General features: G+C 40.5%; 2 protein-coding genes across 2 annotated transcripts; one reads left to right on the forward strand and one right to left on the reverse strand.

Moving 5' to 3' along the window:
* Window positions 1-215: 215 nt before the first annotated feature.
* clic1 (chloride intracellular channel 1) lies at window positions 216-15,026 on the forward strand. Its single transcript, XM_072674290.1, has 6 exons — window positions 216-379; window positions 3,008-3,117; window positions 3,810-3,935; window positions 4,938-5,044; window positions 6,265-6,446; window positions 7,713-15,026. The coding sequence occupies exons 1-6, from the start codon at window positions 338-340 to the stop codon at window positions 7,872-7,874; spliced, it is 729 nt and encodes a 242-aa protein (XP_072530391.1). The 5' UTR covers window positions 216-337; the 3' UTR covers window positions 7,875-15,026.
* On the reverse strand, window positions 15,027-26,423 carry LOC140550344 (protein Bouncer-like). The gene is made up of 3 exons (XM_072674291.1): window positions 26,302-26,423; window positions 20,689-20,811; window positions 15,027-19,639 (listed from the first exon to the last, which is right to left on the reverse strand). The coding sequence occupies exons 1-3, from the start codon at window positions 26,354-26,356 to the stop codon at window positions 19,425-19,427; spliced, it is 393 nt and encodes a 130-aa protein (XP_072530392.1). The 5' UTR covers window positions 26,357-26,423; the 3' UTR covers window positions 15,027-19,424.
* Window positions 26,424-26,947: the final 524 nt, after the last annotated feature.

Raw genomic sequence — 26,947 nt, forward strand, 5'->3', positions numbered from 1 at the left:
GCATGTAGATTTGTAGATAGGAGCATGCAGACTTCTGCACAGGGATTGGCGGGTACAGCCCTGCTTGCTGCGCTAGGATTGGCTAACAGTTCTGGGACAGTTTGTCAGCTTTGCCAATCATAACGCAAAGAGGGAGGAACTTTCAGGTCCAGAACCACCGGCGAATCACAGCGCAGGAGGGGCGGGACCTGTCTCAATACGGGTGTGGAAAGGAAAGTGAGCGGGACGGAAGTCAACTCGCACCCAGACGAAGAGCGTGTGTGGCGCTGAGCGCTCCTTAACTTTATTAATATCATTATTTGGCTTTTTCTGAGGGGCTCGGACACTCCAGAGCATCATGAGCGACGACAGTCAGACAGAGGTCGAACTTTTCGTGAAGGTGAGGCTGAGTTTTGCTCCATGTTCTCCATCCGCTGAATTAGAGCCTGTTTTGAACTGGTTTAGAGCCAAATGTGAGAATAATGGAGCTCAGACTGACACATGTATCAGCAACCACCCTGTTAAAGCGCTGCAGGTGAGGCTCAGGTGCGGGGAGAGCTGCTTAGAATAAACTGATAGATAAGGTATCTGATTAGAGGAGCCAGGTGCAGCTCTCCACAGGCTGCCCCGCGCTACAGGCTCGCTCAGGTCCGCAGGAACAGCCGGTATTTGCTGCTGCTGCTGTTTTTGGGGCCGTGCGTGACAGAGATGGTGTCTGGGTTGGGGTTTGGGGCGTTGGCGCTCGAGAGGAAACGATGTGAGCTGCGCTTCAGCCTCAAACACACGCTGAAGTCTTCACTGTGTGGGAAGGAAAGTGTGTGTGTGTGTGTGTGTGTGTGTGTGTGTGTGTGTGTGCGCGCGCAGCCGTATGAAAGCGGGCATTGTTCACTGGCACAGTTCTGAAGGCCAAAAAGCAGCTTTAGTGCTCCGGTGTCCAACAGCGCTCAGAGCAGACCAGCTGGACTGTGACTATTACTGTTATAATAATAATACCCCTATCACTGCCTCTCACTGCCTCTACTGACACTTCTACTACTATCACTGCCTCTCACTGCCTCTACTGACACTTCTACTACTATCACTGCCTCTCACTGCCTCTACTGACACTTCTACCCCTATCACTGCCTCTACTGACACTTCTACTACTACTATCACTGCCTCTTACTGCCTCTACTGACACTTCTACTACTATCACTGCCTCTACTGACACTTCTACTACTATCACTGCCTCTACTGACACTTCTACTACTATCACTGCCTCTACTGACACTTCTACTACTATCACTGCCTCTACTGACACTTCTACTACTATCACTGCCTCTACTGACACTTCTACTACTATCACTGCCTCTTACTGCCTCTACTGACACTTCTACTACTATCACTGCCTCTTACTGCCTCTACTGACACTTCTACTACTATCACTGCCTCTACTGACACTTCTACTACTATCACTGCCTCTACTGACACTTCTACTACTATCACTGCCTCTACTGACACTTCTACTACTATTACTGCCTGTACTGATACTTCTATTACTATTACTGCCTCTACTGACACTTCTATTACTGTTACTGCTACTACTGCTACTTTTGTTACTATTACTGCCTCTACTGATACTTCTATTACTATTACTGCCTCTACTGACACTTCTATTACTGTTACTGCTACTACTGCTACTTTTGTTACTATTACTGCCTCTTCTGATACTTCTGTTATTATTACTGCCTCTACTGATACTTTTATTACTATTACTGCCTCTACTGATACTTCTATTACTGTTACTGCTACTACTGCTACTTTTGTTACTATTACTGCCTCTTCTGATACTTCTGTTATTATTACTGCCTCTACTGATACTTTTATTACTATTACTGCCTCTACTGACACTTCTATTACTGTTACTGCTACTACTGCTACTTTTGTTACTATTACTGCCTCTTCTGATACTTCTGTTATTATTACTGCCTCTACTGATACTTTTATTACTATTACTGCCTCTACTGATACTTCTGTTATTATCACTGCCTCTACTGCTACTTTTGTTACTATTGCTGCTACTGTGTCTATTACTACTGCTTCTACTGTTACTAATTCTACTACCACTTTCACTACTACTACTACTACTTCTATTATTTCTACTATGACTGTCAGTACTACTTCTATTATATCTACTATGACTGTCTAACTGTTAATACTACTATTACTATTAGTACTGCTATTTCTACTACCACTATCTCTACTACTACAGCTCTTACTACTGTTACATCTTCTACAACTATCTCTACTATAACTACTACTACTACTGTTATATAATAGTATATAATACTAATAATGTAATATTAATAATTTTGGGATGTTACTATAGCATCAAAATAACACTAAAATAATGAATTATTATTAAAATAATTATTTAACAATTAGCAATATACCATGGCAACAAAACAACAAACTAACCATGAGAAAAATGTCATATTAATTATGAAGCAATCAAGAATGTACATGCTTCCATAGCAACAACATAAGAATTAGAGTAATGAAATGAGTATGATGCAGCAATCAAACAGATTAAGGACACCATATAAACAAATCAACAAAACAATAATAAAAATATAGTAATTACAATCATATAGCAGTAATGTAATATGTATAATATATAATATGGTGATATTAATGGTTACATGAAATAGTAAATAAATGTAACATTAAGAATAATTAAATAGTATTGATGCAACATCAGCAGCAATACTAATAATGATGAATGTCAGCAAATAATAAAACATTACACCAACAATAATAACATTGGTAATAATAATAATAAGATGGTGATGTTGTGTAACGCTTGTGGGTGTGCAGTGAGCACACTGTGACACTAGAAATTTGAATGGTTTACTTGCATTAATAACCCACTTTTTTTTTACATATATCAAGATAATAACTTATATGACTACAGACATTACAGACAAATTCACCCTATGCTAAGGTGCTAGTTTACTTCATGACTTTCTCTCACTGTGTGTGTGTGTAGGCGGGCAGTGATGGTCAGAGCATTGGGAACTGTCCCTTCTCTCAGAGGCTCTTCATGGTCCTGTGGCTGAAAGGAGTGACGTTTAATGTGACTACAGTGGATATGAAGAGGTATGTAGATGTTTCATACATAAAACACACCAAATGTTTGTGGACACCCCTTCTAATGAATGCATTCAGCTACTTGCACCCATTGCTGAAACAGATGTGCAAATGCACACAAACACATCTCGTCTAGTTCCTGTAGAGAAGTATTACCAATAGAATAGAACTTTCTGCAGCAGACAAGCATGAAGCTATTGGCACCATGCCTAATGCCTGGCAAAGGCTATAGGGGGATAAAGCCAACAAGCATTGAGTTGTGGAGCAGTGGGACTGTCTTTGTTGCAATGATGGTGTGCCATCCAATACTTTTAGGATGAGTTAGGAAGGTGGGGTGGTGATCATCCCACATCCTGGCCTCAGTAGAGAAACCTTTTTTTAATTCCCATTAAAAAAAAATTTCGTAAGGCAATGAATGTGCAGGTGTCCCAATTCTTTTGTCTATAGTGTATCAATAATGTTACGGACCAACAGAACATTCTGACCAATGACTTTCTGTTTGTTTGAGTTTATTCTAATGTTTTACAGGTAGACACTCTCACTGACCACTGACTTTATGTTTATTATATACTTTTGATTTGGGTTATTTTGTATATTTTCTATTGGTCCATTCATCAGGTAATGTTCTCACAATGTAAAGTCCACTCAAAATGGTCCTAAACATAATCTCTCTCTCCCTCCCTTTCCCTCTCTCTCTGCAGGAAGCCTGATATCCTGAAGGATTTGGCCCCCGGAGCCCAGCCCCCGTTTCTACTTTACGGGAGGGAAGTAAAGACAGACACAAACAAGATCGAGGAGTTTCTGGAGGAACACCTCTGCCCTCCAAAGTATTCACTCACTCATTCATTCATTCTTTCCTTATGTAGCCATCATCCTGTTTACCTTATCCTGTATTCGTCCACTGTATCTAAGGCTGCACTCTGTGAACTGGGAATTGCTTTATATTTACACCATCACTGTAAATTCTCCAGGCCAGATTTTAATGGTGCATTCCTTAAAAAGAAAGAATCTACAAAAGGTCTTTTGAGTGCTGCCTTAGAAGCACCACTTTTGGGTTCATAAAGATCCATTTTTGTAATAGAGAGGTGTGTGAATTGTAAAGCACCTTCAAAAACCCCCACTTGATGTACAGGTTCTTTACCGATTTAAAGGTTTTTGGAATGTGTTGTTTTTACTGTGTCACTGTGGTGGGTCTCAGTGGACCACCTCTTTTTGCTCGCTACTGTGGAATATTTTCACTTGATCTCAATCAGAATCCACAAACTGCAATTAAACTGCATGTTTGAGCTGATTTCATTACTTTAATTTTCTTTTTAAATAATTACAGAGCAAAAGAATATCTGTCCAGTTGTTCTACCATCTGTTCTTAGATGAGAAGCACCACAGGGACCTGTAGCACACTCACTTACTTACTCAAGTGTAGCAGACTGTAGCAGAGGATTATCACTGTGTGTGCCTAAAAGTGGTAGTGGGAGTTTTAAAAATCTTATTAATTTCTCTCATTCAGAAATCCAGATTAAGCCTGGAGTCCCTAATGTTGGCAAGATAACATTACAGAATGACCACATAACTTAGTGGACTATAAAGGAGGACATGATGGGAAACAAATGGGGAAGGCCAAAACAAGGCAGGACTGTTACAGAAATGTATCATCTCACTGGTTCATGTGGTAATTTTTTGTAGGACGGTGTTCTGTTATAAAGCGGTTATATGAATTTGTCCTTCCATCTTCAGCAGAGAGTTTAGCGGATGTGTTGTTTATGTCCAGTATGTTTTGTAACTTTCACTGGTCCCTTTCAGGCCACTGACCTTTACTCTCCTCACTATAGGTATCCCCGCCTAGCTGCCCGAAACCCAGAGTCTAACACTGCTGGCATGGATGTGTTCTCCAAATTTTCTGCCTACGTCAAGAACTCAAATCCTGGGATGAATGACAGTAAGCAATACTAACAGGGATTGTTTTTCACATAGTATTGTTGCTGACAAAGTGAGTTGCTACTAGGAGACAGTACAGTCATAAAGGAAGTCTGCGGTATACGAAAGACAATTAGACATTGCTAAGTTCATCTGCAGGCCTCTGACTGAATTTGGTGGTATTAATAGGGAAGCTGTTCCCTTTACTGCAGCTATACTCTTCTAAGATGGCTTTACACTAGGTGTTGGAACATTGCTGTGATGATTTTATTGATTTTCACTTCACAAAAGCATCAGTGTGGTCAGGTTCTGATGTTGGATAATTAATTCTACCACTCTGCATCTCGTTATATGTTGGACATTATATGTCTAAATATATCCAGAAGAGTATAAGCTGGAGCTCAATCACTCCAGAGATCACAGACCACTGCTCCACAACCCATATTACTTGTATGTACACATGTGTTAGCACCCAAAAGGTGCTAAATCCATTCATTCGAAGGGGTGTCTTGATACTTTTGGACATGTTAAAAGGTCAGTCATTTTAATGGAAACAATTGTCAGGGTTAAGATGCTCACGTATGTATAGCAGAACTCTAAAAGCTCTAGACCTCTAAAGGTGTGGTCCTAAGTAAGTACTAAAGTAAGTACCCTGGGGGCTTGCATGTTTTATCCCAGGTGAATTCACAGCCATCTGTGACCAGAGGTCCAAGAAAGCACAATCAGTCTTGCTCTTTCTGATGGGGTAGGATAGCCCACCCTCTCCCCCTCCATTCAGGGTGATTCTAATCTACTCAAACACTACTAATGTTTAATGCGTAATAATTAATTTGCCATTTTAGTGGTAGACTAGCTTACGGTTAGCCCTGAAAAACTGTATCTGTAAATATGGTATTTAAAGAACTGCAATGTTCACACTTTCTACCCCAAACAGGCCAAACCCAGTGGAGGGGGATGTGCGGGTTAGTTTAGGGGATTTGTCGGCACCTGCTCTATAAATGTGCGTGCCAAACCTAATCCAAATCCAATGTTCTAGGATTACAGCTGAACTCTAACTTCCCTTTAACACACACGAACACACACACACACACACACACACAGTTAGTTTACTAAACATGGATTAATCCCAGTCTAAAACCTCATTATACCCACTGGAGAAATTCTTTATTGACAATGTTTTGTAGTCTGAGCGTAAACTTTTGGTTTTAATGGTGTGTGTGTGTGTGTGTGTGTGTGTACTAGACCTGGAGAAAGGCCTGCTGAAGGCTTTAAAGAAGCTAGATGATTATCTAAGCTCTCCTCTGCCTGATGAGATTGACGAGAACAGTGCTGATGATGTCACCACGTCGACCCGCCCCTTCCTGGACGGTCAGGATCTCACGCTAGCCGACTGCAACCTGTTGCCCAAGCTGCACATCATCAAGGTAACAGACGCTGGTGCTTTATCGCAAAGGATAAATGTACAGTCTGTGAATCTGGGTATTAACAATGACTCCTGTGCAAAAAATCAGATGAACGTGATTGACCACTGAGCTCAGATTTAGGGCATTTTCAAAAGAGAGTTCAGTAAGTCTAGTCTAGTGAAAGCTGTTTTCAAGCCCAGTAACCGCCCAGAGAACCGGTATCTGGTCCTCCTTAAATTGATGACCTGTAGTTTCAAGCTTCACGCTGACTCTGGTGCGTCCTGCTGCACATCTGGAAGCTATCCACTCACACTGCCATGTGGGGTAGCATGATTGGTTGATTTTGTCATGTGACTGCTTGGACTCATCACTTGCATGGCTAAAAACCTTCTCCTACGAGATCAGTTTCTTGATTTCTGGTGTTCCTGAACAGTTGCATTTTATTTTTTACGGAACTAAAGCTGAGTGACACACAGCTTGTGTTAAATATTTACTTGTTTAAAATGTACGAATAGGTTTTGGCAATATGACGACATTTTATCATATCGTGATATTCAATATGCTTTTCTAAGCATGTCGAGGAAATTGTCAATGCTTAAAGGACACTGATCAACTGCATATTTCATCACAAACAGTGTAATTAGTGTGCTTTAATTAGATGAGGTGCAGCAGATTTTTATTAAAAAATCACATTACTAAGTGTGAGACAGTATTTGAATAGTAATGTTTAAGAATGTCTTTAAATACTGTGATAGAATATATATTTTTTAGTATCATCAAGACAACATTAAGATAGAGGGAAGCTTTCTGTCCCACTTTATATGAAGTGTCTGTAATAACTGTGTAGTAACACAATAACAATCATGTCATAGCAGAATAATTACTAGAGATTTCACTGTTTTTACACATGCATTAATGTATTACTCAAGTAAATATGTACATATTTGTACATTTTAGTGTATCTCAATTGCAGTGACAGAAAAAGCAGCAGTTCATATTACACATATATAATTACATAAGAGAATTCATTGTTAAAGCTATTGAGACACCCTTACGTAATTACAAGAGTTATATACACATGTGCATTTCCATAATCAGTTCTACTGCAGTCCATCTGTAACAGTGACTGCATCGTCAGTAGTTACATTGTTGTTGCTTGGTTATTAATGTGGAAGTACACAGTTATTACAGACACTAAATTTAAGTGGGGCTTCACTGTATGTGGGTCATATAGTACAGCTTCACTGTCTATAACCCCCCCCCCCTCTTCCTTTGTGCCCCGCTCAGGTGGTCTGTCTGAAGTATCGGGGTTTCTCCATCCCACGTTCCCTCTCTTCGCTATGGCGATACCTGGATGCAGCTTACGCACGAGAGGAGTTCTCCTCCACCTGCCCGAGTGACAACGAAATACACATTGCCTATTCATCTGTCGTAAAAGCTCTCAAGTAGGACAGGGAACACACAAACGCAAACACACACACTGCTGTATACACACAGAGACATGAAGAGGTTGCCAATATGTGTATTGCCAATGTGCTCAGGTTTAAAATGAGAGTTTTCACATACACACGTTCCCCCACACACCCTTGTATATAATCACACACTTTTTGTTTTCTTATGAAATGCATTTCAAGAGCTCTTAAAGGGAAGGTTCATCGTTTTATTTTATTATAGACGGCGAGCCTAATGTCACTCATTTCAATGGAAAGTTTAAGGTTGTCACATCACATATCTTTGGTTTAGAGAAAAATTGCATGCAAATTCGCTGCTATGACTATGATGATAAAGGGGCAGTCCTTTGTGAGTAAGTAGCCCAGATCCAACTATCATCAGGAGATTGCAAGTTCAATCCCTGGTGATGCCAGTGTCCAAAAGAGCATAATTGGCTGATCTAACAGAATTAGCAGTAAATGTTCTCCTCCAAGCGTATTGAGCTCCATTAGGGGCCATTTGAAAAGATGTGGTGAAGCATCACAACACTGTAAACATCGAAAACAGGGGCAGTCCCAGCTAGTGCATGGAATTGGCAGTAAAAAAAATGGAGGGGGGCCGTATTTTACAGTGTAACATGTTTATTGAGTTGCTCTGAATTGCTCATCTTCACAGGCTAGACATTTTATGCAATTCTTCCTAGCCTGACTATAAATGTATGCACAAAAGAGACAACACAGAAGTATGGATAACAGTATTCTTCTCCTTTTTGTTCCTCATTTTCACCAAAATATCTTTAGCCATGGATAAATTGTTCATTTGTTAACAACACTACACTGGAGGACTTTTCCCCATCGTCAATCTTTTGGACCTACCTTCACTGAAACAAATAATCTGCTTCTTTCTAGATGTTTTTACATGCTTTTAAGTCATTTTATCCAGTCAAATTAAACACTTCTTGTTTGTCAGGTATTTTTTCTTGCTTCATAAATAAGATCATTTTTCTGCAGATAAAATTACTCAACTAAAACTTCTTGTATTCTTGAAGCACAGTGATTTCTGCAGATAGAATGACTTAAAACAAGTAAAAACATCTAGAAAAACCTTAAAATGTCCTTCATTCAGACATCAGTCCTTTAGACAGCAATCTCAGAATGTAAAATAATCGATTTATTGACTGGATTTAAGTTTTCACTTGCCAAGAGATCATTTTTTGTTGTTGTACCTGTTTCAAAAGGAGTTGTGAAACTGCAGATCTTTAGAGTGACTGCAGTTTAACTGTTGGATTGCTTCATTCCCAATGTATGGAAGTTAGCATGCTGAAACTCTTGAACCAGCCACGTCTGACATCTGAGCTAATTAGTGCAATTTTGAAAATGTAGTGAATCTTCCCTTTAATTGCAAAAACATGTTTCTAGTGGGTTTTTGTTTTTTAAGCACTGGAGGTCAAAGCTCACCTTATGATTCGCACCACAAAGACAAAGCCTGGACCACTCCCCTGCCTCGCACTTCTTGGAAGTGTGTGTTTTGTTAAAAACACACCCTTAATTGCCTACTCGTACACACCTTCGCACAGGTATGCGCCACATCATCTCGCGAACGCTTTGCTTCGTTTTTTACCACGGCGTGTGTGTTTATGGTCCAGCATGGCACAGTGTTCTCCTGTTGAGAGATCTGGCTGTTAGTCAGCACAGAGTTACTGGTAATGTTTTCCTTTCTTATTTTAGTGCTTGTTTGGACGTGAACCAACACCACCTCTACTGTTCCCACACTCAGCTTCAGCCTAGCGTTCAGCCGCCTTCTCATTGCGTTTTTGATACAACCGCTCACGCACACACCAACACACGCATGACACTTGTACGGTTCGTTAAGATACACCCAGCAAAAAACGCTATTATATTGAAAACATACTGCTGTTTATTGATCAAGATTTGCCACCCGTCTTACAAATGGGGTGTATTTCAGACCCATGGACGTGTATTTCTGCAGGCTTCATGCAGTCCCTCCAGTCGTTGTCCGTTGTCAACCAATCACAGAACTGCTATGGCTATAATGACCTCTAAAGTGGCTGTTCTTCATCAGTAAGTATACGGGGAGGTTGTAAGTCAGATCCCTGATGATGTCACAGCCATCCATGACCAAGGATTTAAGAGAACATTTTTGGTCTTGCTCTCTATGGGTGAGTAGGGTGATTAGAATGGGCCTCTTTGTCCATTTAGCAAAGTGCTAGCCAGTTAGCTGATATAACAGAATTGGTACTTAGTGTTTTCAAAGCGTGTAGAGCTCCATTAGGGGTAGTTAGAAAAGATGCGATGGAGCTTCACGTGACTCTGAAGAGGTAGTCTTCACCTGGCTTGACATTATTACCATTGTTAGCTAGTCTGTGGAATTGGCTGTGATGAAATTGGGTCCAATCCACCTCAGCAGCCCCACATTTGCATGTCATATAATCAGACGGCTGCTCATGTATCTCGCTCCTTCATTTGCACTGAAGGAAATAAGTCAGGTACTCTTTCAATAGTTTCACTTCCCCATCGCCGTACACTCAGCATATGCATGACAGCGGGTTGGAGGTCAGTTCTGAGCTCTGCTTGACCTACCCAGTTTCCAGCAGCGGTCTGATCTCAGATCAGATACAAGCAGGGCTGACGTCGTGAGCGGTTTTTGACAGGATGCAGTTGCCTCAGACTCTTGGCACTGCTTTCCTTTTTCAGTTCTTCTACAAAACGAAAGACTGTTCGACCGTTTCTTTACTGTCACGCTGGAGGCCTGTTATACTGGTTAACACAACACAAACTTCAGACACGAAATTAAATTAGCCCATGCTGCTTTTAGCTGGTTTGGGGACACCTTGTCTTCTTTTGACATCTGAGTAAAAAAGTTTTGTTTGATTCGCATGTTTACTTTTCAGATAAAGTGGCATTCTCCAAGAATGTAATGTATAATTCATGTTTTGAGATACCCCTAAAGGACACACTCTACACATGCATTTGTGGACAAGCTGAGAGATACAGAACAGACAAGCATGTCAAAGTAAAGAAAATGGCGTTAGCACTTAGAAGTCTTAGTTATTTTTTGCAGTGTTGGTCACTTCTGTTTTGCAAGGAGTTGCAAACTGCTTACCAGTGTTGATGGACCAGTTTTTGGACAGAATGGAGGCTATAAGGTGTTTTACTCAGTAGATAATCATTATCACAACATATCCAACTGATTTAGCATTATCCAACCAGTGACCAGGGTTATTAGCATTCTGAAAGCAAGTACCGCTCTAACAGTGTACCAAGAGCGCACCAGCAGCTATCAAAACAACCTCCACCCTCCACCCTAAGTGACCTTTGGCTTAATTCCCAAAGTAGCTTTCGTTTCATATGCCATTATTGCAAAAAGAAAAAGCTAATTTCTGTTAAATCAGGGTGTCCCCAAACATTTGACAGGCATATGCAGTACTTTCGTTTCATATCCTGTTGCTGCAAACAATCTAATTTCTGTCCCCAAACTTTTGACAGGCACATGCAGTACAGTGCCTATGCACTTGAATACCTGGGCGCATGCCGGTGTGGGTGATTGTTCAGCGCATGGTCAGATCTCCTGTAGGCCCACTGCTTCCGCCTCCGTCTCCCAGAGGAAAGCAGAAGCAGAGTGAATGGGTGGGTGTTGGTCGAGTCGTTGCTCAACAGCAGCTACCATCAACTCCACACCCACAGGAGGTGAAACGGTGGTGTTATGTGCTCGACTCGTCCTCCTTTGAAGAGTCAGTCAGGGCAGATCAGCTCCAGCGGTTGTTTTGCTGCACAGTTAGCTGATTGCATAGAGATCGCATATGAGTACAGAGGCTTCGGTGGCATTAACCCTTGGGAGTCTGGAGTTATTGCTGTTTTCAGCAAATTAAGGCTGATTAACACAACAATAACTTGCTATCAAATTTCCATCCTAATATGATACATTTACTACTTACTAACTCAAATGTGATTGAATTGGTTGAATGTTAAAATCTGGGGCCAGATTCACTAAAGTGTCTTAAGACTTAAGTCTCTAAAGCAATCACAGTTGGTATTCTGCTGATCCAATTGAGCATTTGGTATTCTTTAAAAGTGTTCTTATGTATTTTCTTAACGACAAACTTATGCTTGTCTCAGACAGTAAGGGGTCAGAAGGTCAGTCTCTGAAATGATTATTGTCTGATTTAACAAGGTTAAAAATAGGGGTTGTTCTTAAAGTACTGTTAGTTTCCACATAGGTAAAATAATGTCACGCCACAGTTCTCATGTTTTCCACATTTTGATTTCCACCTGATTTTTAACCTGTTGGCCCTTTTTTCCCAACATGACGACTAGATCCTGTTTACTGAGATTTTTGAACGCTTAGTTTACTTGTGTTTTTCCTTATTTTTCTCAGATTTAACTAAATAATCAAAATAAAAGGTTACATTGCACACGTCTACAGTGGAAAATAACAAAAAATGGCTTAAGAAAATTGCAAAAGAATTCAGAAATAATCTTAATTTCACAAAGATCCCTTTTTTTCTTTTTCATTTGGCATTTGTTCAGTTTACGAGGACAGTGAGATCCGTCATTATGAGAGTTTAAAACACATGAATCTTACGACTTTTTATGGATTTTTTTCAACAACAGCTTTAAGAACATTCTTAGGAAGATGTTGCTGAATAAGACCCATTCTTATGAACTGTTTATCATACGTTTTTTTTTTTTTCTCAGGAAAGCTTTTATGAATTCAGACATCAGACAGACATGCTTCTCTTATCCCTGGCAATAACTATGACATCTAAGGGTTAAATATGCAGGCCAGAGGTCAGAGTCTATGCACAGCTGCCCCACATTCACATTTACTCAATGTTTGCCAACACAAAGCACACGCCCTGTATAACACGTTGTAGTGGTATTGCTGCTGTTGGCATCTATTGCTGTCAGCACTTCAGGAAACCCGACTTTCCAGTTACACCAATTGAAAATGGTGGCATTAGGTCTGAGTGGCAGTATGAGGAGAATAGAGGCTATGAGGTGGAAATGTGGGTCTAAAGCACTGTGTTGGTGGAAATTGCTGAGTGTTGGAAAGCTAATCTGGGCTCTGAAGCGTGAGATGATGGTGGGATTCAGACCAAAGCGAGGTGTCTACGTGTGTTTATTTCACTGCATTTGTTTGACTTTTTGTCCTCGGCGTTGCTTGTGGTTTCAGATTGCATCGTGCCTCCCTGGAATTAGATTCTCAGGATTTCACTAGCATTGAAAAGCTGTAGTTTCAGGTTCCAGAGAGCAGATGTGCTGGTATAGGATCAGAAAGCACTTCAAGTCTAAAGACGGTGGTGGTCTTGAAAGGTAAAATGAATCACTAGGTTCGCTAAAACATCAGATGTACTCCAAACATAGTAAGTTGACACTAGTTGACATGAGTTGATACTAGTTCAACATACTCAACTGCAACTCTACAGTGGTAGAAACACAGTACCTAAAGAAAGCTCCAGTTCCACACTCTATACCATGTCACCATCACTCACTGATCAGGGGGCAAATGTTCAGGTTTTATGGAATATGTGCGGCTAAGGTGCAGTCAACTTGAGCGTGCTGTAAAAACATGGGAACAAGTCTTAAATTTATATTTTTATTCCATTCCGATATAGTACTCTTAATTATTGTGCTTCAGCAGTGACCTCCTTAACTGTTAAGGGACCAATGTTATGTGATTTAATACACTTAAAGGACTGAAGGCATTTTTGTAAAACTTTGTGGTGTATGTTTATTAGACAGGTTGTTGTAACTGTCTGATATGATCATGTCTAAATGGGTTCCTATTGGGCGTAACTGTTCAAACTATAGTTTATTATGCTAAATTATACTTACAGGGTATATACAGTACTGTATGGACATTAGAGACCCCCTTTATGTATTTCATTCCCAGCCAAACAGCCATTAAGTAAAGAAATCTAATTTTTTTTTTACAGAAAATCACAGAAAGAACTGATTCTACCATCAGATGGTTGAGTTTCATCCTTTACCTTCACCAGAGCCTCTATTCTTTTCAGCAGATTCGCTGCCAATTTCAGCCTTAGAAGTTTAGAGTATTGTCTGCACATTCAATGATTTTGAGGTCTGGTCCAAAGAGAGAATAGAGCTTGATCTACCTAAAGATGAAGCTTTGTGTGCTGTTTACCTGATGCAGGTAGGTTTGGTGGTCTACCAGGTCTTGCAGAGGGTTGTTAGGAGTCACATTTTCTCTGTATCTTTGTTTTGTTATTTTCCTTATGCAAGTGCACTCTTAAAAATATAGGTGCTACATATGTTCCATTAAGCAATGCCATAAAAGAACCACTTTTGGTTGCATAAAGAACCACAATTGTGCAACATATGAGATATATGAAGGTAATTTCTGAAATGAAAAGTGGGTCTTCTAAGATATCACTTAAATAACCATTTGTATCACCTTTATGTTTAAGAGGATGGATTGTCTAATCTCCTCAGCAGTATCTGAACTTGGACTTAATGGCTGTTTTGACTGGAAATTGTATATATGGAGGCTGGTCTTTGACGGATGGACAGCACAGTAGTTAGTGAAGAAACAAACTGCAATGTCAAACTTTTATTTCACTTTTGTTTGCTGTCTTTTCTTTTTTCTCTAAATGTCACCATATGTTACGCGAATATAAAAGTTACATCTCTGTGCTGATTCTGAAGCGTCACTCTTTCACCTTCTGTATGAAAGCCTGAGTCACACATGGAGGAGAACCAACGGATGATTTACTGTAAATGCACAGTAGGAAAGCACAATTGTTAGCAGCATGGAAGGAAAAACCATCTCTGACTACCCAGCCCACCAGCCCCGCCCCCCCCATTTCCGTGCCTCTTAACTGCTGAACTCTTTGTCCGAAGTCACTTTCCTCTTTTTTTGAGTCCTGTCATTCTCTTCTTCCTGAATATTTCAAATACTGCACCTTTGTTCGCGTCGTACACATCTGTGTTTGCACTTAAGGGATACACAGTGTTTGAGAGATCGTATCAGTGCAGTTTTATTTGCCTGATGCTGATGTTTCTTTAGACCAACATTTGAGTGACAATCAAACATAATGTGTTTTGTCTTTTGTATCATTTTTTGTAAGTGCAAATTCAAAGACCATACAAAACTAATAGGCCTTAATAAAGATCATACAAAAAAAGTCAATTAGAGATTGTCTTATTTATACACACACACTGAGCACTTTATTAGGGACACTTGAAAAAAAACATATTCTAATCAGCCAATCGTGAGGCAGCAGTGTAATGTTGAGAAGTGTAAACCACTTTTACTCCACTGTCATAAATACAAACTGCACTTTGAGCACCACCTCCTGGATAGTTGTAAATGTACATTAGTTGAGTGTTGAAGTTAAAGGTAAAGAAGCATGTGGACTAAGGTGCTAGAGTATTATTACAAGAGTTTACACAAATATGACTCAGGTTACACAGTGTTACACAGTTCAGGTGAGAGGTCTCATGCAGCTCTACCAAAGTAACAGCAGCTTTCAGGCCAGAAGTGACAATCACAGAGACGCCTTTCTCCCTATTTCTGTCAGTACCACCAGCATGATTCTGAAGCTGATATTTTAAGGCACAGTTGCTACATAATGCTGCTGTTTAAAATTGTTTTATCTAAGATGATTTTTGTTTTTTTGTTTTTTGTTAGCTTTACCAAACTGTACCCTTTAATTAGAATCAATGATTTATATTCTAAAATCTTTCGTCTATTTTGACCCAATCAGGTGCAGAGCATTCATCATTAATATGCATGAACTCATTAACACGTTAGTTTTGATTCTTACTGAGACAATTATTGACCATTATGATTACCATCACTTTTACATTAGGAAATGAGACGGTTAAAAATGAAGTTGTTGAATGCATGACGTGTTTCTTTAGCTTTATTTAGTCATTAGAAAACTGTTAGCCCACAAGCTAACCATCTCCATAGCAGTCAGACAGTCAGATGATGACTGGATGATGATGATGATGAAGCTTACTTGATTATACAGAAGCTTTGTGCAACTTGTTTAACCCCTTAAACCAAGGGTGGGGAAGCAAAGGCCGAAGTCCATCACAGTTGGCTGATTTCCCTCCTCTAACAGAGCTACTAAACTAAACTAAATGTGTTCGAGCAGGAAAAGTGCAAAACTGCTGGAATCTGGCACACTGGAGTCACCAGCCAAGTTTTAAAACCTTTTATGTAAGCCCACACTTCTTTACTGTCATGGTTTACACGGTTTAATTGGCCCTAAAATAGAACCCTGCGGGACTCCACAAAATCTGTAACTATTGAATCATTAGCCTAGGGTTTAAGGGGTTAATTGTCTTAAGTGAATAAAGAGACTTGAGGGTTGAAGCTGCAGGACAGTGCAGAGTGAGAAGCAAGGCGATCAGCGGCAGACTGAGTTCAGTCTTGGGTCTATATATAGAGGAGGGAGTTTTCGATGAGAGAGAAAGAGAAAGACAGAGATCTTCGCTATGTGACTCACTCCCGCCAGGCCTTGCTCTGTATGTGTGTGTGTGTGTGTGTGGTTGCATCTGTGTTTCTTTTTTAGATGTGAACTTCCGCTCATGCTTTTTAAAAAGCCCTCTTTGCATTGGTGCATGTGTGTGTGTGTGTGTGTGTGTGTGTGTGTGTGTGTGTGTGCATGCTTGTTCGCTATTCTTTGTGGACGTTAGTGGTCAGGGTTCAACTAGGCCTATATGCTTGCAGTGTTTTTGTTAATACTTTACTGGTTAGTGTGCAAATAATCAGTTGTATGAGAGTGTGTGTGTGTGTGTGTGTGTGTGTGTGTGTGTGTATGTATGTGTGTACAGTGGCAGTCTAAAAGGATTATGCAGATAAAGCCTACATGTGTTGTACACGCAGAACATCACCAGACTGGTCAATCAGGAGATTCTGGGGAATTCCCAGTGGGCTGGTAGAGTTAAGGGGTTGGTTACAGTTAGGAACCTTAGGCTCATATATAAAGCCAATATGTAAATATGACAGTATATATTATTAAAATTTTAAGGGGTTAAATTAACAGTCCCTACTCCTAGTGGTGTAGCCCCAGTGTGCTGCTTTTACAGTGTATAGAGATGAATCCTCGCATTGCTCATGAAACTTAAACAATTGGCTCTGATCTCAGGCTCTTACGCCACACAGTGATGCAGCCACAGGTGGTTGATTTTACAGTGGACAGAAATGAGATGAATTCAGGGCTAATCTCATGCTCTTATGTCCACCACTAGTGGTAAAGCCACAATTTGCTAACTTAACAGTGTGTAGAAATGAATCGAGGGCTGCCAATTCTCACACATTGGTCATGAGACTCATGCAATTGGCTCTGATCTCACGCTCTTACATCGCACATGGTGCCCACCACTAGTGGTGCAGCCCCAGTTCGTTCTCCTCTAGAACAACCACCAGAAGAATTTGACGTCTGAAGGTGTTAAGCAAAGCAACCTCTTCTGGATTTCACAGATTAGGGTTGGCAAGACCAACCTGAATGCCAACCTGAAGTTGGCAGCCCTAATGAAGCTTAAGTTAGCATCTAATTGGATGTTCCTGTTCCCTGTAACTGCTGTATTATTTAAGGTGGAACGAGAAAATCAAATAAGCTGATGAACTGAGGCCCAGTCTGGGTGCACTACACCAATACAATTCCTTGTGCAAGACTTCTAACACTGCATTGGCCCACCTCTGTAACACGAGTATCCTTGTAAGTCGCTCTGGATAAGAGCGTCAGCTAAATGCCAATGAATGTAAATGTGACTGGTTGGTGCTAATACTACTTTATATTGTGCAGTCCTTCTTCAGTTGTCAAGAAGAGGACCATAAAATGACATAGAACCCCCTGCGACCACAAGGTCACAAAGGTAACTATATGAAAGCATCAAAATTAGAGCATCACATGTGGATTATATTTCTAATGCTACTTGAGGATGATAGAGAGGAAAATATCAGACATATCTGAGAAGGTCGGCAGTAAGAAATGCTGACAGAAACAGAACTTTTTCACTGTCATGCTTAGGTCACATTTACGATGAAATGCTTTCTCGAGTCCTTATTTTATCACAAACTGACCAGCTTGTATACCCCGAAGTAGCATTAGCTAATAAATACAGATTTCTATAAATTAAAAAAAACACAGGAAAAGGCCTGATCCTCCAACAACACCATGTGAGATCCTACACTGCTCAGCAAGTGATGGGCTGGACTGAGGTGTGAGGTTCAGGTAATGTCTTGAACAGCACCATTGAGAACGATTGGGACTGTTTTGGAAAACGTGTGGAGAAGAAACATTCAGCCACTATAAAAGATATGTGGACAGCAGTCTGGGAATGTTTAGGAAGCAGCTCATGTGAATCAGTTTAAGAAAATGTTAGCAAATTATGACAAAGCACTAGTAGGTGATTATCAAGCCCAGAAGAGGACCCATTCCTAAACATTTCAGCAATTTGACCACCAGTGTGTGTACATGTGCTTGTATTAGTGTATTACTTTGTTTACATGCTGCAAGGACTACTCCAGTGTTCTTCAACTTAATCTCTACCTGCTGCTTCTGCAGCGTAGGGTTGATTATCACGGACGACAATGTCGGCACTTTTCTCTGAACTTGAAACAAACAGAAAACTCAGAAACTCAACTTTTGAAAGTCACAAAATACGACAATTTTGGGATTCAAACTGGAAAGAATTAACCTAACTCAAATTTAGGTTTCTTATTTTAAAGCAAATATTTCTGACAGGATGGGAAGTGTAAAGTTTTCACTGCCTTGATGTTTAGTAACATTTTCCACCTTTTAAGCTCCACCACACACACCACGTTTTAGTGTTTCAAGCATGCATTGTCTTCATGTAATTACTGAATAATCTCATGATTATCTTGGGATAATAGATCAAAAAAGTTCTTTGAGTTTAAGAGGATATATGACTAAATTGTCTGGACTGTTAATAAATAAATGTTTAAAAAAATTCCCAACTTTTACCTTTAAATGTTTTTCATACACAGCAAAAAAAAGCCAATAAAATAACAAGCAAATTCTCTTCTAAATAATATCAATACTGTTTATCTGCATGATAACTTTGATACTCCAGTATTTATGGTTTTGTCATAAATTAATCAGCCAAACATGTTCATACATGAAGCCGTATATAAAAAAAAATAAAGCTAATAAAGTATAATGAAGTAAATGAGACTTCCTCCGCTACAATACCAATCCTATTATATTATACCAATACAATGCCTTGTGTAGCTAACATATAGGAGAAGCAGTAGCTCTAATGAGTATTGCTCAAAAAATGTTTTTAGTTATCCTCTTTAATAAATCTGTGTTTTTAACAGAAATTGATAATAATATGCCAACAGCTACAATATGAAGCATAACCACATGCTTTCACTGTTGATAATGAAGTACATTTACTGGAGCAATGTTTAAAGAGGGGCACCACTGAGCAGTGTTCACCACTGTCGGTCAGTATTTTAATAATAACTGGGCAGGTGGAGATTAGGTTGAGAAGCACAGGAGTATTCCTCTAAGCTATACAGCAATCAGTGTGTTTCCTCAGCACACACTCAGGCCAGCAGGAGAATAAGGGTCACACTGATGAGGCTCAGCAGCAGCTCTCTCCAGCAGGGGGCGCTGACCTGCACGGCAGAGTTGCAGAGGTCCATGTCGCAGCAGGTGTTGGTGTAGGTGAAGTTCAGTCCTGCAGCGTGTTTCTCTCCACTGATACCACACTGAGACTCCACCGCACAGCTCTTCTCATGGAGAACTATAACAATGGAACCTACACACACACAGATAGAGAGGCAGATAGATAGATAGATAGATAGATAGATAGACAGACAGACAGACAGACAGATAGATAGATAGATAGATAGATAGATAGATAGATAGATAGATAGATAGACAGACAGACAGACAGGCAGATAGACAGACAGACAGACAGATAGATAGATAGATAGATAGATAGATAGATAGATAGATAGATAGATAGACAGATAGATAGATAGACAGACAGACAGACAAATAGATAGATACTTATACTAGCTGAGTGCTTGCTATTCCGTGCTTTACTGGCTTTTTTTTAAACATCACTGCAGTACCCTAATTCATCTGCCAGTCCCGCCAGTGGTGTAAAGGCTTTAAACACCAGGCCTAAACACTGCCCACTGTCTAGACATGCAAGTTTATATGCTCACTTTACTGCTGTTTCCCAAAACCGTAAGAGCTTGATGTGAACACCAGCATTCAGATGAAGCCCCAAGTCTACTGCACTCATCCATTCACCCCAGAGCGCATTCACCTCTAATGCTTTTACTCAACAGCGTTTGCTTTCAGGGACTTGTTGCAGTTTGCAGGACAGAATCACTGCACTCGGATATTGAGCACCCTCTGGTGGTAAATACTACCAAGTATTGAATACTAAATACTTCCATTTATTGGTCACTTTATCAGAAACACCATGCCTTGTGCTTCCACTCACTGGCCATTTTATTAGAAACACCTACCTTTAACTTCTACCCACTGGCCACTTTATTAGAAACACCTACCCATAACTTCTACCCACTGGCCACTTTGTTAGAAACACCTACCTTTAACTTTTCCCCACTGGCCACTTTATTAGAAACACCTACCTTAACCGAGAGATTATTGAGAGATTATTGGGGTGGTGGTCCAACTCATCACAGCAGTTAGACTGACATGACAGTGTGCATGGTAATGTGTGTCACTGTACTGGTGGTGTGTAGAGTAGTGTGTGTCACTGGATTGGTAGTGTTAATGGTAGTGTGTCACTGGTACAAGTGTATAAGGTGAATTTGTGCACTTTCTTACCTCTGACCCCTATAGCCTCACTAGACAGGCAGCGCTGGCCTGCAGGACATTCCTGCGGAAACTTTAGACAGTCGAGTGGAGAGATGGCCGGGAACATGCATGAATAACAGGTCAGAGAGAGCACTGAGAAAGAGAGAGAAAGAGACAAAGAGCGAGAGAGACACAGAGAGAGAGAAAGAAACAAATTTACATGTTCAGGCATGGTGTAATAATGTTTAGACATTGTGTAGAAATCCACTGTTTAGCAAATCTGTAGAATTCAGGCTCATAGTGTAGAAAATCTCTGTTCAGTCATTCAATTGAACTGTGCTGATAATGCAATGTGTAGAATTCCCACATTTAGACATTGTGTAGAATTCTACTGTTTAGACACTGTGCGGAAAATGTATTGTGTAGAATTTCCATGTTCAGGAATAATGTAGAAAATCTATGTTCAATCATTCAATTGAACTGTGCTGATAATGCACTGTGTAGAATTCCCATATTTAGGCACTGTGTAGAATTCTCATATTTAGGCACTGTGTAGAATTCCCATGTTCAGACATTGTGGTGAATGCCTAAACGGTACATTATATGAACTATTAAGGAATTGCAGAGAATGTCGCTGTTTGGGCATTGTGTAGAATTTCTGTCTTTGGGCATTGAAGCTAATGGGTTTCTGATAAAGTGGACACTGACTGTATTGTCTGTCCATTCCAGTCTGGATCAGAGGAAAGGTCATGTGTCTTAAAGTAAGAATATGCACTGTTAAATATATATAAAAATAAGATTCTTTAAGAAACCTTCAGGAAAAAGTTTTTAGAAGAAAAAGATTCCTTAAGAAGCACCTTCAGAGCTTCCTCCACAGTTTCAAACTGAAGAACCTCCAAACGTTCCTCAAGGATCTTATACTTTTAACAGTGTAGAACGGTTTATTTAAGGTTCTCGTCCATCTGTCCATGCAGATACTACCATCAGTTTACTGTAAATAGTAATCTGAAGGAATGTGATTATACCAGAAAACCCATTGCTTTAACTACCGACGAAACCCAGGCCTCCACAGAACATGCATCCTACATAAACAGAGATAAATCACACATATAATAAGAGACCTTATTCCCAGGAAAGACTGGGCTATTTCCCACTCATTGTTGTCCTCAGACAGATGTTTATCTCTCTACACCCTCTACACTGCACATGGGCAGGAGCCGCCTGTCCGTCACATCTGAAGTCACGCCTAACCAGTTATGGCATTTGTGGGGCAAAAAAGACTGAACAAGCTGCCATTGTGAAGGTCCTCGCTCCTTTCCTGGTAGCCAAGTCAAATCCCGTGTGAATGCCTGAGTAATGTTATTATCTAGAACCTAAAGTTAAGGCCGGAAAACTAAATATAGTCAGAAAATCTGAATTTCCCAACTGCAACTACAGCCGATCAGTTAAAGGTATTAGGTTTGCGGTGGAGGCTAATGCTTCTAATAAGTAACGGATGTTCATACCCCACAAATTAGCACCATACATACCTATCGCTATGTCACGCTGCTAGGGGTCAACTCCAACTGGTCATTTTTACAATGGTGGGGAATGAAACCAGGCATCACCATGACTACAATATATAATCAAAATATAGCCATTTTATTTACCATCCAAGTCCACCAGTGAACCTACCACCACCATGTTTTATATGCAGTGTTGATTATGGTAAAATTGGGGCAAACATGAACAAACATGGTTTCATAGGGACTATTTTGCCCTAAAATGCCCTGCATGTATCCCTTCACCATCAATGGATTTAACCAAAACTACTTGTCAAAACCGCTGTTGAACAGTGTCTCAGGCAGCATTATGTTTATAATAGCTGTCTGTGGGGTAGATTTTAAAGGTATTAAACTCTTTAATCACTATTACTGCACCAACAAAAATGTCACTTTAAATGATTTAAATATCAAATCAAATGATTGCAAATTTATCAAATGTGTTACTTTAAAAGAAAATGGGTGTATTTCACTAAAACAACATGATTGACTCACCATTTTTATTTATTAAGTAGTAAAACCAGAAACAGAGCATTTTTTTGTTTGTTTGTTTGTTTTTTCTTTTTTTAATTTTCCTTAAAGTGCAGTTTGGTATACTGGAACAGGTCATATGACCATGTCTTCTGACCAGAGGCGCTGCTTGTCACGAGCTGCGGTGAGGCAAGGCAAGGCAGGAAATTGCTTGGGGCACCAGGCCAGTAGAGGGCCCCTGAGGGCTGACAAACGTTGAACTACAGCAGTGGCAACGTGCAGTGGCGATTCTGGACTTTGCTGGGGCCCTAGGCGAAAATTTACAGAAGGGCCCCTTCAACCAGTGTTCCTCATCATTATTTTATAAATAATCTGACACCAACAATAAAATTGTGAAATGCAAACGTTTTCTTTTTACTGTTTCAATTGAATAAATAATTAAAGTGGATTGCCGGACGTTTGGAGCATTTAAAGGGGACTTTTTATCCTTCTCTCTGGCTGCTGGAGCCAGAAACGTAGGTAATGATTCTGAGGAAAGTGACTAATAAAGTGATGTAGTAAACGATATTCATATCAGCCGATCAACTTTTTTTGCCCCAAATCTTAGGTGTGTGTGTGTTTGTGTATGTTTGAGTACAGATAGATACAGTGTATCACAAAAGTGAGTACATCCCTCACATTTCTGCAGATATTTAAGTATATCTTTTCATGGGACAAATGACACTTTGACACAATGAAAAGTAGTCTGTGTGCAGCTTATATAACAGTGTAAATTTATTCTTCCCTCAAAATAACTCAATATACAGCCATTAATGTCTAAACCACTGGCAACAAAAGTAAGTACACCCCTTAGTGAAAGTGTCAATATTTTGTGTGGCCACCATTATTTTCCAGAACTGCCTTAACTCTCCTGGGCATGGAGCTTACCAGAGCTTCACAGGTTGCCACTGGAATGCTTTCCACTCCTCCATGACGACATCACAGAGCTGGTGGATATTCAAGACTTTGCGCTCCTCCACCTTCCGCTTGAGGATGTCCCAAAGATGTTCTATTGGATTTAGGTCTGGAGACATGCTTGGCCAGTCCATCACCTTTACCCTCAGCCTCTTCAATAAAGCAGTGGTCGTCTTAGAGGTATGTTTGGGGTCATTATCATGCTGGAACATTGCCCTGCGACCCAGTTTCCAGAGGGGGATCATGCTCTGCTTCAGTATTTCACAGTACATATTGGAGTTCATGTGTCCCTCAATGAAATGTAACTCCCCAACACCTGCTGCACTCATGCAGCCCCAGACCATGGCATTCCCACCACCATGCTTGACTGTAGGCATGATACACTTATCCTTGTACTCCTCACCTAATTGCCGCCACACATTCTTGAGACCATCTGAAGCAAACAAATTAATCTTGGTCAGACCATCAGACCATAGGACATGGTTCCAGTAATCCATGTCCTTTGTTGACATGTCTTTAGCAAACTGTTTGCGGGCTTTCTTGTGTACAGACTTCAGAAGAGGCTTCCTTCTGGGGTGACAGCCATGCAGACCAATTTGATGTAGTGTGCGGCGTATGGTCTGAGAACTGACAGGCTGACCCCCCACCTCTTCAATCTCTGCAGCAATGCTGACAGCACTTCTTTCAAAGACAGCATTTGGATGTGACGCTGAGCACGTACACTCAGCTTCTTTGGACGACCAATGCGAGGTCTGTTATTAGTGGACCCTGCTCTTTTAAAACGCTGGATGATCTTGGTGCAGGTGGAGATAGATGAGAGGAGAGTGTCTGTAGCAGTTTCAAGTGAGAGAGAGGAGAAAGATTCAAGATGAGGAAGAGTGGTCAGGACAGTTGAGGCAAGAGCTGAGGGGGAAACAGAGCGAAGATTGCGGTGAAGAGTGGAAGAGCTTGCAGAGGTGGTGGTTGAAGGAGCAGAGAGGGGGAGTGAGAAGGAGAGAAAGTGGTGATCAGAGAAGTCCAGAGGAGTCACAGCCACATCCAGAGCAGGGACAGGTCTGCTGAAGATCAGGTCCAGAGTGTTCCCTGCTCTGTGTGTTGGTGCAGACTGGTTGAACGCGAGATCAAAAGAGGATAGGATTGGGAGAAGGCATGAAGACTGGAGTTTCTCTGATAGAAGGTTGAAGTCGCCAAGTAGAATAAGTGGGGCGTCAACAGGGAGTCCACTCAAAAGAACATCCAGTTCATCAACAAAATTGCCCAAAGGACCAGGAGGACGATAAAGAACAATGTTGTGAAGTCTAGTGGGAGAGGAGACAGTAACAGCATGGTATTCAAAAGAGGAAACGTCAAGATTAGAAAAAGAGAGCGGGGTGAAGCGCCACAGAGGAGAGAGAAGTAGACCGGTGCCGCCGCCCCTGCCAGTCCTTCGTGGACAGTGGGAAAAGGCAGAGGCAGACGACAAGGCAGCTGGAGTTGCAGAGTTGTCCGGGGTGATCCACGTCTCAGTCAGTGCCAGGAAGTTTAGAGACTAAGCAGAAGCAAAAGCAAAAGCAAAAGCTGAAATGAAATCTGCCTTCTGCACTGCAGACTGGCAATTCCATAGTCCCCCAGTTACCATCACATTGGTATTAGAACAAGGTGAGTAAATGAGGTTACCGGAATTGCGGCATCTGCATCGGTATCTGCACCTCCGGCTGCTGTCAGAGGTGAGGACAGGAATTGCAAAGCAAATTGAACACACCTGCTCCCTATGCACACCTGAGACCTAGTAACACGAACGCGTCACATGACATTTTGGAGGGAAAATGACAAGCAGTGCTCAATTTGGACATTTAGGGGTATAGTCTCTTAGGGATGTACTCACTTTTGTTGCCAGTGGTTTAGACATTAATGGCTGTATATTGAGTTATTTTGAGGGAAGAATAAATTTACACTGTTATATAAGCTGCATACAGACTACTTTTCATTGTGTCAAAGTGTCATTTTGTCAGTGTTGTCCCATGAAAAGATATACTTAAATATCTGCAGAAATGTGAGGGGTGTACTCACTTTTGTGATACACTTTAGATAGATAGATGGACTGATCGATAGATAGATAGATAGATATTTCATGGATCCCAAGGGAAGTAGCAGTTACACAAAACAGTAATACAATACAGTATTGTGTATACAAATGTATTTGAATCTAACCAGGGATGAACATCTAATCATAATTTACAAGTTTTTTTTTCCAAAATTACCCTAAACATGATTTATTTGTGACTTTGAAACCAAAAAAAGGAGACTTTTAATGCTACAGATGGACCCTGATGGACAGATTGACCCTGTTCAAGCAGCAGCTGAGAAGCTTGACGGTTAATTAACATGTCAGAGTTATAAGTATCATTTACTGTATCACTGTATTATCTTTCCCCAGAATCATTACTTATGTTTCTGACACCATCATTGTTGTGCTGATCATGCTAGCTGAAGTTCAGTAATCAGCTTTTAATTGATTATTTCATTCAAATAATAAAAAAAAATACATATCACAAATTATTTTTTTTCTTGGTGTCAGATTATTTATAACATAATGGTGATGAACACTGGTTAAAGGGGCCCCAGCAGACTCTACAATCCACTGCCCCTGCCCCTTGTATGAAACCAAGTGTGTGTGAGAGTGTGTGTGTGAACCTACCTGCTAAAGGCAGACAGCACAGAACAAGGACGAATGAGCCAGAGGATCTGGACATGATGAACAGCTGAATCTTCACAAAGGAAACTCAAAGCAGATCCTCATGTTTTTCACGTTGTCTCTTGAAGCTCCACCGAGGTGTGTGTGTGTGTGTGTGTGTGAGAGTGAATGTGAAGCTTGTTGTCTTGCTGAGACGTCTCCACCCTCCACCATCATTGTAATTCATTTAAGTGCGGAGGATAAATTAAAACAGCACTAAAACTGAGCAGAACTGCAGAATTGAAAGAAGTACACGGATTTGAAGGACGTTGATCATCAGATACAGAGATATTATCATCAGCTTTGTTTGTTTCGAGGTGTAATTGTTTATTTATAAGTCCATAATCAGTAGATGACACCTGGTGATGAGTGATAGAATAATGCTAACTTATGAAAGGCCAAAATTCTACATTTTATTTGTATAGTATTGCATAAATTCTGCACTTATCATATTTGTATGGGTTTATGAGCCAAAAGCAGCAATCAATTTTTCCACGAACATTTACTGAAGGCTGATTTGGTAAACTGTGTCATTGAATATATGCAAATGAGCTCTGTTCTGATTGGATGCCCTGTTTTATATTTATAATTAAATCGCAGTCTGGGCCGA

This window comes from Salminus brasiliensis, chromosome 2, assembly GCF_030463535.1.
Source record: "Salminus brasiliensis chromosome 2, fSalBra1.hap2, whole genome shotgun sequence".
NCBI lineage: Eukaryota > Metazoa > Chordata > Actinopteri > Characiformes > Bryconidae > Salminus > Salminus brasiliensis.